The sequence below is a fragment of the Poecile atricapillus genome, chromosome 13 (genome assembly GCF_030490865.1).
Source record: "Poecile atricapillus isolate bPoeAtr1 chromosome 13, bPoeAtr1.hap1, whole genome shotgun sequence".
In the NCBI taxonomy this organism is placed as follows: domain Eukaryota; kingdom Metazoa; phylum Chordata; class Aves; order Passeriformes; family Paridae; genus Poecile; species Poecile atricapillus.
Window position 1 is genome coordinate 122,451 of NC_081261.1, and position 13,559 is coordinate 136,009.

General features: G+C 38.2%; 1 protein-coding gene across 4 annotated transcripts in view; it reads right to left on the reverse strand.

Annotated features, from left to right (window-relative positions):
• Positions 1–13,559, reverse strand: part of KDM3B (lysine demethylase 3B) — a 48,933-nt gene that overhangs the window by 33,436 nt on the left and 1,938 nt on the right. For 2 of the 4 annotated variants that reach the window (XM_058848609.1, XM_058848607.1), the window contains exons 2-8: positions 11,474–11,641; positions 8,900–9,013; positions 8,358–8,463; positions 6,787–6,911; positions 5,378–5,446; positions 3,873–4,454; positions 249–1,491 (exon numbers count right to left, since the gene is read on the reverse strand). In XM_058848609.1, the coding sequence (XP_058704592.1) occupies positions 249–1,491; positions 3,873–4,454; positions 5,378–5,446; positions 6,787–6,911; positions 8,358–8,463; positions 8,900–9,013; positions 11,474–11,641 (2,407 nt within the window). Of the gene's footprint in view, positions 1–206; positions 1,492–3,872; positions 4,455–5,377; positions 5,447–6,786; positions 6,912–8,357; positions 8,464–8,899; positions 9,014–11,473; positions 11,642–13,559 lie in introns of all 4 variants that reach the window. The other 2 variants (XM_058848608.1, XM_058848606.1) reach the window with 1 other exon arrangement.

Genomic DNA, 13,559 nt, shown 5'->3' on the forward strand with positions numbered 1-13,559 from the left:
GTAAGACTGTTCAAGCCTGCAGCATACCACACTTCTGTCCTGACACACATGCTTAAACATTTATCAAAGTGAACACCAAACTCACATACAAACATTAAGCTTCAGTCTTGTAAGCATCCTGTGTGCTGCCTACTGAGCATGAATGAGGTTCAAAACTGTGGTTAGTTTACACAGTTCATTACACACAAGATAACCCAGTATCCCACCTCCTTGAGCTTCCAAAACATCATCTGCATTCAAGTCATCACCTTTTAGGGGAGCTGTGCGGGGCCGGCCCTTTGGGGCTTGCTTCCCCTTTCCTTTACCCAGCAGCAATTCCGCATTGCGCTCCGCATTGGGGCCTAGCTTCACCATCAAGTGGTCTGGGATACCCTTCATACAAGCCTTAGCCTGCAACTGGTCTTCAGAGTCACTCAAATCTGACAGATCACTATTTGTACTGGAGTCGGAGTCCTGTTTGGACGTTAAACTCCGCTCATCTAGCGAAAACCTTTTCACAGCTTCAAAAGGGGCTTTCTTCTCCTGTGGAAACTCTGCCTGTGAAGAGAAAAGGGTAGGTGGATGTCTGCCAAAGACATTAGAAAACGTTTTCAGAAGAGGATTGTCCTGCTGCCCAGGCCCGACAGCTGGTTTTTCTTCTGTTGGGCTGGAGGAAAGTGTGGGCATCTCAATAGGCTGTGTCAGGCTGCTGCTTGGTGAGCTGGAACGGCCGTTCCCTACAGTGGAAGGGCTTTGAACACCAGCAGCAGGTGTTGAACCAGAAACACTGGAGATCATCTTTGAGGAGTCAGTTGTTATAAACAAGGTTTTCTTCTTTGTTAAAGAGTCTGTAGAGGTGAGGGATTCCGGCCAGCCAGAAGTGACCTTATGACCCACAGGAGTTGAGGGAGCACAAACTCCCGTCTGAGATGAAGATGCAAAGCCACTGAAAGGACTAAGTTCTGCTTTCTCAGCAAATGCCAGGAAAGGGTTTGAGGGTTCCTCTCGTGATAGCTTTGGGGGCTGTAAAAATAGGTTTTCATGACTATCAGGGGGACGAGTATTCAGCAGACTTCGTGAAAAGGCTGGAGTAAGGGTAGGCATAGATTCCACAGGCAACTTCCGCTCTACAGAACTACCAGACTGGGCTCCTGGCTTACTGTCCACTGAAAGAATTTTACCTTTACAAGTCCCAGGACCCACACTCTCTGTACACTGCTTGAATGAGTCCCGACTAGAGACATCTTCAGTCAAGCTCTCTGAAATGACCGTGAAATAGTTACTGGAAGGAAGATTTTGGGACATGCACTGAAAAAACAAGTTCTTGGATGAATCAGAATCTTTCTGAGCCTCTTGTCCAGTACCAGAGCCAAAAGGAAATCCAGAAGGTTTGCTTTCTGGAGCCATCACTCCATTTGATTGGCTCCTTCCAGCCCCAAACACCAAGGAGGACTGGGAAGCACTTGGGAGAGAAACTCCAAATCCAGAAGCCAAAAGTGAAATTCGGGAATTCTGAAACAAAATTAATAAGCATTAGTCTATTCTAAGATTGTTATTTGATTCAAGAATACTTTAGATCATCTCACTGTACCATTAGTATTCTGGTTACCCATCAGGAATAGAAATTTCCAGCAGGCTTACTTACAATGAAGAAACTTCTTTAAAGATTCCTACCCACAAGCTATTGAAATTGAAGACATGCAGAGAAAACTAATACTTAATGTCTTATCACACTTTAGAACAAAGGTGAGACATCAGACAGGTGAATTAATTCATAGAAAAGTTAGTAAAACTGCTGATAATTTGAATTCAAATCAACAAAAAGGAACCTTAATTGAAACTGCTTTTAAATATCCCCCACTCTTTCACCCTCCCTCAAGAGCATTCTGATAAGCTTCAACTACTTAAGTAGTACCCCTGAAATAAGTAACTTCATTTGCAATTAATTATACAAAGCAAGCCCCCTAGCAGTTAGCAGACAAACTATTCCTGGTCCCTGCAAGCTACATCTGCTGACAGGTAGATGCCTAAGATGTGGAGCCTTCCAGGGAATAACTCTGTAGAGGTTAAGCACAAAAGGCTTAACCTTTATGACCATTAAATACGTGAAGGTTTTGTGAATGGCAGATTTCTACTAGAAATAACTGTGATATGGATATTCACTTGCTCTCTTCTCAATGGGTACTTGTTCAGGTTTTCCAGTCCTGACAGTCCTACTGTAAGTGACTATATACTGTGACTTAATTCTTCATAGAATCATTTAGATCAGCTCTTCTCCTTCTCTTTAAGTTTCCACTTAGAAATCTGCTCAACATTAACACAATTTTAATTCAAGGTCATGTTGAATACAAGCACAGCCTCTGTGCAACACATCCTACTGGTCACTAGTGTCCCTGCACACCTACTCTACTGCATACTAATGTTTAGCTTGTTCCTCATTACCAATGTCCAGCTGTAATAACTTTCATAACCTATTAAAAGTTCTTCTGGATATTAAAAGTTCTGACATTTCTTTTTAGAGATTAAAAAAAAATGAGAAAACTGAGTTCTAATAGTTTTAAAAGAATATGGATTTGAATGGAAACCAAGGTTGTGAAGACATCTCAAGAACCAAGTCACACTATGATATAGTAGACAGTCTGAAACAGTAACATTTGTGAACTATCTACAATACTCTTACTGATTTATGTCAGGTTCCCTCCCCCAACAAAAATAGTTTAAAATGGACTAGTGGTCTGCCTGCCAACTCTGAAGCCAAATTATTAATGTTTTTAAAAAATTTTATGTGGGGTTGGAGAGGGGGAAAGATGGAGAGATGATACCAAAATATCTCAGTACAATTATACAATCTGTAGCTGCTGCAAATTCTGAATTTATTTATATTATGGGGGATAGAAGAGTCCATATTGCATTATATTATGTTCATCATGCAACACTCCTGTTCCAAACAATTCTATTTCTCCTTTACACCTTACCATCTAAGAATCTTTATCCCAAGGTAAACATCTAACCTTCCCACCTATTCCATTATCTAATACAAAAGACAGGGATGATAACAATGCCTTTAACTTCCTGGCAATCACACTGGACTTTCTTAATAAATCACCCATTTTCTTCACTTTTTTTATACAGTAGACAGTGAGATTCTTAATTTTTGTTGTACTTACTGAGGTGGGTTTCATTTTTGGTTTTTTTTTTACAAACCCTCATTTGATTTATTTAAGAAGTCTCCTATTTTGTTTTTAACAGGGTTTCCCCTCTATTTTTCCACTCTTTCCCTTGTAAACAAAGACATAACTAAAAGGTCTTCAAGCTGCTTCCAGACTGAGCTCTCATCTGAAATATTTTAATTATTTCTTTGATTTTAGTCCTAGATAGTATACAATACAACTGGCTCATTTTTCTATTATATAGATAACACAGGTCTAACACGCAAGACAGGCCTCTGTTAGAGGTCCTCTAAATGTAGGCTCATTGTTTTTCTGGTTTTGAGGCTTTTTTTTTTAAGTAACTTGAATGTTCAACTCAGTGTGCATTTTCATGCAGATTTGTTTATATAAAGGCAAGAGATTTTAAGTAGGTTATCTTTTGTAGGACACAACAAAATTAATTAAGTGCAGTGCTTAGTGTTATTTTAAAGCTTAATTTCTCAGATTAAGGCTGAATAAGCATAAGAGTGCTACACAGTTATCTCTTATTACTCCTTCACCAAATATCTTAATTTTTTTCTGAGTCATTTCTTAGGGAGTTTTCTTCAGGAGGACACAGAATCATGAGAGAAAAAGTAATTTTTTCAATTCCACGGGCACACATTTTAACAGGAGTATGTTGCAGAATTATCAGTTGCAAACATGTAAATCTTCCTAGAACATGTTGGATCATGAGCTACTCACCTCTCCCTGGGCTTGTGATCGGCCTGTTTTTGGTTTCTCCTGTCCAGTAACAGCTGGCAAACTGGTATCAGAGATTCTCACAGTTGTCGGTGTCAAAGCAGTTGTAGTAACTGCAGTTGCAGAAGTCACTGTGCCTTGGCCAACCTGTTCCAGTGATTTTCCTGCCTCTTTACATCCAGATCCAACTAGTAATGGTTGTCCAGCCACAGAAGAAAATGGAGTGAAGGGCAATGGTGTGTCACCACCAACTGGCTCATCTTGGACTACTAGTGTTCTGCCATTCTCTTTGGTGTAAGTAGCAAAACGAATATTGCGATTAATCTGAGGAATAAATGAAGGCAACTGCTTGGCCCTTGGATCCAGTCCTGTTTCACTACTGGAGACTCCTTTCCAGGGACCTCTGCTTGTCTCACCTCCATCACTACCATTGCTATCTGCCTCAGCCCTCTCCTTTAGCTTCTTTGTTGCAGGATCACAACCAGGATCTGATACATTTTTCCTCCTCCTTCCATCCTTTCCCTCTAGGCTTTCTTTCTTCTTTTTCCCTTTAGACGATGATTTAGCCGCTTTTAGGCCCCCTCCCTATAATAGAAAAAGCCATGCAGTCACTAAACAGAACAATCCAGATACTCATGCAAAGTACTTTTTTCTGTTAGAACCGAATATATTATACTGCTCTGATGTTTAGGAACACTACATCACAAATTCAGACATCTAAAGAGAGACGCTATGTGAGCACAGAACACAAGCACTAAGCGCATTCTTGTCTTTTTTGTACTAGAATAAGATCTGCACAAGAAATTTTTTAGCTGAGCTACCTTGCTGTAGCATGAACCACTGCCTCGCAAATTTTGAGAAATATGCAATACTCCCACAAAGCTCTTCATAAAATATGAATACCATGTGCATACTAATTTTTGCTCCAAGTATAAAACCCCATGATTCTTTTGAAGGGCATGCTTTCTGTCCACTACACAAAGCCTACAATATTTAACTATGGGAGACAGCTTGCCCTTTAGCCTAGGGTAAAACATTCAGGTTCAAAAGTTATCATGGAACATCTGAATTGAAGCAGTGAAATGCCACAAACATACAAGCCTGCTCACAAGGCAGAACAGCCAGATGGCAATTTTTAGAAATGCCTTAAAAGGTCTGTGAAGCAGCACAGAGTGATCCTGTTAGAAAAAGGCAGAAACACTACACCTTAAAATGGAGTACAACCACCATGGTTATTATACCACTACTGATCCCCCCTCCAAGATCAATGGTAAACTTAGTAAACAGGCCTGAACAAAAAGAAATTGCTTAGAGAAAGCTATGACCATCAAAACGGTAAACAAAATTTTCCTGTTCCAACTTTAAGTGGAAAAACATTAAATTTCTCCGAAGTCCACAGTCAACACTGCATCAATTTTTAGTCCGTTGCAGATTTTACCTATTTCACATCAAAAATTTTATGAAGTTTCACACTGTATATACGAGACCTGAATCAACTGACGTAATACCTCGCTTGGAGAAGTGTTATCCATCACCACATGAATCAGTCGAGGATCCACCGACTTTATCTCACCACTCTAATTTTTATACAGATTGATAATGAGGAAGTAGGAGAAAGAAAAGCTGAGGTTAATTTTTAATTCAAAGTATACAGTATCAACATAAGAGACCTAAACACACAGTTACTGTGCAGGCCCTCTCCCATTTACTTATATACTCCCATTTCTTATTGTCTCACTTCCTTAGTAATACTACAGTATTCTAGTTTTCCTTCTATTCTTTTGCTCCTTCTCTATTTCAAAAACTTTCAGATTTGATTCCTACCATTTTTTCCCTTGTGTATTTATTCTATTGAGCATTTCTAATGGTATTCAGTGCATTAAATGCAGCTTTTGAATTTAACATTGTTACATGCATGTTCACTCTGCTACACGTAGAAAGAACTACTGGAAGAAGAACATCAGTTTAGCCTAAGTATCCTCATTAGTTTCTCCCCAAAAGGAGCAACTCACAACCAATCTCTGTAACTGTTCTTGGAGGTTACTTTTTATTTCACAGTAAGTACACAAAAAGCTGTGTGCTTCCTAGCATATATCTGCTGAATGCACCTAACCCCACAATTTCTATGTCTCCCCAAAGTATTATGCTGATTCACCATACATAGTGTAGTTTTTTCCCTGTGCACCAGCAATAGCAGTAGTCAAAGTGCAGGATTACTGCTTATTCAGTGCATTCAATCTACACACAGAAGAGGCTACAGGGGCAGTGGGCATGAGACACAGGATGGGACCTGAAAACCAAGACGAGTGCTGCTACTACACAGCACCATGGACCCATTCCTAGTTGTTCCTGAAAAAAGAGCAAGCCACTGGCAAGACTGAACTACCTGTCAGACCACACAGAAACACATAATAAAAACCAGTAACTCCAGCAGTACAGACTCTCTGTGTACACAGGCTTACTGATAGGAACAGGGCAAAAGTAAATAGCCTGACCTAAAATACATAAATCAAATTTATTTATACTAAGACTTCATCTGCTTTGCTACAATTGTTTCAAACCACTTGTACAGTCTGTCAGATGGAAAATGAGAGAAGGCATAGGAAGACTGTAATGTAAGAGACCCAGAAGGTAGCTTTCTATGCATCAGCACACTTTCCCTCTGAAGAGTCACTTTCAGTATTTTTTCTTACAGCACTCATTTCCAGTGAAACTTTTACAGCTCTTTTTTTTTTTAACAGAAGTAGTCTGTGTGACATCATTTAAAAATACTGTGAATTGCAACACAAATAATTACTCATCTTTTAAAGCAAAAAACAATCCAAAATAACAAGTTTTGGCAAAGCTGTCATTCTCCACATATAGATAGTGAGGAATGGTATTTCAGGAACACCAAAGCAGTGCTTCATATTTTCACCTTAGTCACAGACACCTCCATAAGACGAGTTATTGGGTCTTGGTGGCTCACAACACCACAGAGCCAGCTATTTTCATCCTCTGGTTGATAAACTTTAACTCTTTGGCCTTGGACACTGTAAGGACCTGGAAAAGAAGGACTTTGAGTACATTTTCCAAACAAGCTTTGTGTCATACTAGTTAGGAGTCATACAATAAAATGGTTCTGTGCACTTAATTAGGGCTTGAAGTGTCATCTTCCAGGTGGAAAAAAATTAGAACACCAGAGCTTCTGCTGCAAATCCTGTGTAACCAGGCATTTTATCCAAAAAAGTCAATAGGCCCTCACTGCTGTAACTCAAAGCTATTGTGAAGACAAAATAAATACAGTTTATACATAAAAAACCTCAAATATGAGAGACCAAAATTAACTCACTCCTTCGACAAAATCAAGCTACATGTGGGCTCCTTGCTAACTAAATTATTTTGCTTTCTAACCTAGAGGTTAGTAATTATGCAGCATCAATCCAGTGAACAGTCCCAGTATTCTTAGTCCAGGTGTGTCAAATCCCAGAAGAAATGCCATACATTTCAGAGTAGAAACATGTATTTGGTTATCCAACATCTCTAAACCAACCCGCCTTAGTTCTTTCACACAGGTAACAGATCATCTACAGAAAGGTTTCCTCTCACGCTGCCCTTGCTGTCCACATCAGCATGCTGAGCTTTCCTCCTACCCTAACTCCAGACAAAATTAATCATTGCTCATCTTGGATCATCAAAATCCACATGATCCAACAACCTGTATGTGACACAGCCAGAATTTGGCACTTTAGAAGAAGGCTTCAACCTGGACAATTCTTAAGTTACTTGCTCATGTAAGAAATATTGTTCTCAGAACTTCTATGAATACACCAAAAGGCACCAAATTCCCATTAAGAATTACATCATCCTTCAAATGTAAGACAGTGGTCTGTCTCTAGGGTGATCCCCTGGCACATGAACTCTAGATAGAAATTATTTTAGCACTTGATCGAGATGACCCAAATCTGACAACAAAAGCCACAATCAGGCTTAGCCCTAATACACAATCCAGACAACAGATATTAACTCTATGCTGACCAGCCACATCCACACACATATTCAGATGAAACAATTGATGTATTAATTATCAAAATCTCAAAATTTGAATTGCCATTACAAGGAAAGTTTCTGAGGATCAGCAACTACAAAGGAACTTTGCTTCTAAATTTCCAGTTACAGAACAGAACCATAGAAAAAGACCAACACTTTAAAAACACAAAACTGAAACTTAAAATAGGGAAGTTGTAAATACATGGACATTGTCCTACTTTAACTACACCTTAAGTGACCATTCCCAGTGGGTATTTCTGGTTGTATCTCAGCAACTGCTTACCTGTATCTGTGATAAAATAATGTTACTTTGTAAAGAAGTTGCAAAATACAGAAAATAAAGAAAAATTTGACCATCCAAATGAAATAGATAATATTACTATCCACCTTCACAAACTCCAACATAGTCTTACAGCTGTTGAACAGCAAAGTAGCTCTGAGACAAAAAACACACCTCACCTCTACTAAATATCTCCTGAAGCTTCTGGTCACTGATCAGTGCATTGACAGATTCTCTTAGTGAAGGCTGCTCCTGCAGAATCTGATTTTGACTCTCTGTTCCCATCTGCCAAAAACAAACAGTTTTAACGAAGTATAGTCTTCTGGGTAATAGAAACATTAGTTTTTTACAAGTCTTCTTGGACTGCAGACAGAGACTGACAAACAAGGAAAAAAAAAGTAAAATTAAGAAAAATATTACTGCACATGGCAGGAGGTAAAAGAATTAACTATGCAAAAGTTGTTGCAAAACTTCCACTGTAATTATCAACTACACAATGACAGCTAGCTCTCCAATTGAACAATGAATATCAGTACTTTTCACATGCAAATGAATGTCACAGTAGGACCAGTAAATGCAGGAAAACAAACACAAATATGTGACAGGGCAGTGAAAGGAGAAAGATAGGTATGTTGGTGGAACAGTAAAAAAAACCCAAAACTAATCTGACAAGCACAGCACAAGGCTAAATTTACATTTTAACTGAACACAGTTCAAATACCTGAAATAAACGTAATCCACTGGCATCAGACAGGAAACGTAAATGTCTGTCCAGAAGAAACTCCACTGGGACTACAGAGCCTAACCCCAGTTTATCTACTAGAGGAGTGAAGGTCTGTGATGAACAACAAAAAAAAAGAAGTTACCAAAATGACTGAGCACACATACACACTAACAACAGTCAATTTCACATGCTATTTAGATTTTTAAAAATAAAAAAAATTAATTTCTCAACTTGTACCACCCAGTTTTTGACTTTAATGAAAAATATTAGTCATTATGTCTAAGCCAATAGTTCTTGCATTACAAGCAGGAATTACAGACAACTGGATCCACTTTTTCATTGGATCTTAAAGCAGAAATGAAAACAACTGTGGTGGTATTTGGTTTTTCATAGGTAAGCACCTTCTGATGCTCAGGTTAAAAAGAAAAAAAGCTTTGGTTAGGGTTAAAAAAAAAAAGCTTTGATTAACAGTTCAAACTATCGAACATATTTCAGATATAGCCTCATGAAAGGACTGGTTTTTTTCTCCTACAGAAGTTAGCTGTAAGGAATTTATAAGCTTATTATTAAATGAGAGCATTTTTGGCTAGTGTTTTGTAAAAAAATCAAAGTTCATAGCAGGTGGACTATTGATGTTCAAACTGCAAAGCAAATCACTAAAAATACCTAGTGAATTCAGGAATCCTATAATAGCAGAATCAGACAATCTTACAACAGAACTTGCTGATGGAAGAGACAGTTGCCAACCAGAGACCTTGAGTTATTTGTCTCATGCTCACACTTAAACACAACTATTTATGACATTTTTCCCTTAAGAGCTCTCATCAAGTTTGTTTACACTCCATTCTCCCCTACACAACAGTATAAATATAAAAAAAATTATTTTCTCAGTTTATGCAAAACTACCTCCTGAAAGCAAACACGAATACAAAAAAGAGACAATGAAGAATGGAAACATATTCATAAGTGATTTATCTTAAACAAAAAAAAACCCAAACCAACAAAACCCGCCATCCCCCACACCCCTGAAACATACCATCCCCTTTCTAATGCTAAGTAGTTGGTTTCCCATCGAAAGTATGTACTCTGGTGCTTTGACTAACTCCAATCTGCATTCCCATGCAGTTATCTGGGTAGGCCTGTATACCTAGAGAAAGCTTCAATGCTCACGTGGCTGTTCAGAGTACAGAGGATAGAAACATTTTTTCAGCAAGCCTACGAATAAAGCTTGAGTTGTAGTGGAAATAGTTTGGAATCATTACACAGTCAGCATGCAGGCTATGGCAACACCTGCAAATCACTCAGATTTTGACCAATTTGGAAATCAACTGAAAGATGCTGATCCTGTGTAAAAACAGTTTCCCAGATGAAACTAACTGGAGTTCATCCTTGGAGACAAGCTGGAAATACACTGAAAGGAAAACTTCACCTATGGAAAAAACACTCTCTACAGAGTCTCTGCTGTAAAAGCCTGGTTTTCTTCTGCCTTAAGCCAAGTGCAATAAAGAAATCCTCAGAGAAAGATTCAGTGATGAACTTACAGGTTGAACCCATGTGCCCATTTAAAATACTAAATTCAAATTCTGCCAAGGGACAGAATCCTTGCCAGGAAAAAATGCTTCAATATACCCATGCACAAAATTGGGTGAAATTTTGCAAATTGCAAATGTTTTTTGCAAAATTTTTGCAAAAATGCAAAAAAAGCAGAGAGTAGAATCCTGAACAGTCCAAGGACTGTGGGAGGGAAAAAGAAACAAAAGAAGGGGTAAAAATTAAAATTTAAACAGCATAAAAATGAGGAAAGGAGTATCACATATAATGATCTTTCCTATTCAGAAGCCACTAAGAGAAGAAATACATTAGCAATGCTCTTCACTATATACTACTCATCAGCATGTTTGCAGAATGAGTATATTCAAATATGCTAGCTAAAATATACTGGCTTTGTTTTCAAGTGTCATGACATGTAACTGCCATGCAAATAGAAATACAGTTAACCACATCAAGAAACATGAGAAAATTTTACATGTTATACTAGTTAATCCTGACAACAAAACTGAAATTAAAGTTTTAGATTAGGAGTGGCAAATTTATGTTTTTTATGTCAGGAACAGCACACAGTCTATTGTCTTCCCCAAGATGCCTTCTGGTATACCTATTTAATTGATGCAACAGCCTTTACCATACAGAGCTCTGGAGAGTACTTTATAAGATCAAAAGGCTTATTCTCACAATTCAGATAAGTCTAACATACACAAAGTTTTAAAATAGGGAAATGGAATCTTTTCAGACATACAACACATTTCTTCAGAGAGTAACTTGTAAATATCACTTTTCTGTACAATATGCCATATCAATTTCTGGGGCAGGAACTGGAAGCATACTGCCTCTCCAATGCCTTCCCAAAGGCCCTATTAAGTGCCAGTTATGGAACTACTATTAGTAAAAGTCCACCCCCAAGCAATTTCTGAATCTGCAAAATGGTGACCTGTACAATATCCAAGCCTTAAGTATCACAGTGGAGCTGATGAAAACCTCTGAGAATTTAAGGGCTTCTGGTCAAATACTCACCAGTGCAGGCCACTGTGCCTGCGAGATTCGAGTCCCCTGAAGCATAACTGGATCATTTCGAGGTGCCCAAACCAATGATCCTTCCAGCAGCAACACTATAACTTCTTCAGCATGGACTTTCACCCATGCATGTTGGCTCCAGTTACAGCCATCGAATTCCACATAGATCTGATTAAAAAAAATATTTAGAAGGCATTGCACCTCTTTTCAGACACTTAATAGAAAATAATATTCCTACAATCCTTATGGAAAATGAGACAGCAACTTTAGTAAGAAAGGAATCAGGATAACTATTGCAATGTTAATACTGAGAACACATCTACATAGCTATGGGAATTAAATTAACAATTATTAACCTATGAAAAATTACTTTCCCCAAACATACATCACTGTCTCCAAATGCTGTGTTTTCCTATACAAAAGTAAAGACATGAAAATTGTTCATCCCAAAATACAGATGATGACCTAATGCAAGCCTCTTTCACAGCAGGATTTTTTAGAGAATTTCAACACTCTTATTTGGCACTTCAACAGACAGCCTGCATCAGTATGCTTAACTGACATTCACAGAATGAAATGTTTCAGCCTGCAAGGTTTGTGTTTGCAAAACTCACTCTAAATCAGAAGCTTTGTCTTGTCTCGTACATTATTAAACTCCCTGAACAAATGCAAATATTTTGAATGGCATGAGATTACCCAGAATTACCTACTTGCTAGACTTTTAGTAACCTTATTTACAAGTGTAGCAATATAAACCACACTACAAATCTAAATCACTATTCTGAGATATCATCCTCTTTTTTTCCTATCACAAAGGACAACTGCTAAAGTCATTTGAAATTACATGGCAAGAATGCTAAGGTTAAAAATCTCATTCCATGTTCCAACAACCGGAGCTATCAAGTGTTAGAAAAGTCACATTCCTATCTCTCATCTACAGAACTTACACACTTGCCAAATATAATCAAACATGTCAGAGGAATAGCAAAAAATTACTAATCAGTTACGAAGCACCTTAAGCTGGACAGCCAAAACAGGGTTTTGTAACCATTACAAGATCACTGGAAAGCAATAAGGCACTAACTGGAGACAGACAGCTCTCTGCTTTACCAATAGATCCTATTAAAAGTATTAGAGACCACTTACGCCACTACCCCACTCCTCCCCCCAGACTCAAAAGCTCAAACCACAAGGGAAGAATATGAAGTAACTTGATGAATTCTTGAACTCCATTACTGCTTAAGCTGCCCTGATGAGAAACAGTACCAGACCTTTCAAGATATCCTTCCACCAATTCAATCATTTTCAGCACTATCATGGAAACTAGACTGAACACCTTTCCATTTTAAGTGGGCCTATAGCTTTCTTAATATTATATCTGCGCCACTTTGCCAGTAGTCCCTACTCAAAATACTTTGTATCCCAGGCCTCCTAACTTTCATGGTACTGTAGAGCTTGCCTATCCATTAAAACAGTCATCGCTCATACTTCTGTTCCACATAAGAAAAGCAGTATTGCCCTTCATGGGACACACTGAGTTATTCTGCCATCAGCATGTACTTTTACAGTATTAGGAACTGAGGGAGATAAAGCTCAACAGGTCTTTAATGATCCTCTTCTAGTAAACATTTTGAGAAAGAGGATAATACCTATTTCCATTTAGAAGAGGCAAAGCTCTTTTGTAATAGCAGCACAGTTTCACATCAGGATTTCTTCTAGATGCTCTAAAGATGGGCCAACTAGGACTGACCTTTACATGTATTTTTTTTTGTGGACTAACCACAATTAGATTACTCCACATTATATGAAAGTAAGAATGTCTAAGAGCTACGCTCCGTAACCAAAATTTTACAGGGGAAAAAAAAAAATCTAAAAATCTTTCAGAGGCTTTACTCTACCAGGAAAACAAAACAAAACAAACAAAAACCCAAATATCAATCAAAGCCAAAAAAAAAACCCCACCAACAAAATCCATTCTTTTAAGTTTTATACTTCTTGTCTGTTCCCAAGATTTCTGCCCTTGAAAGGTGCAGATATTCAACTGCACTTTGGTATTTCTATAAGCCAGACATGAGACTACCGGCTA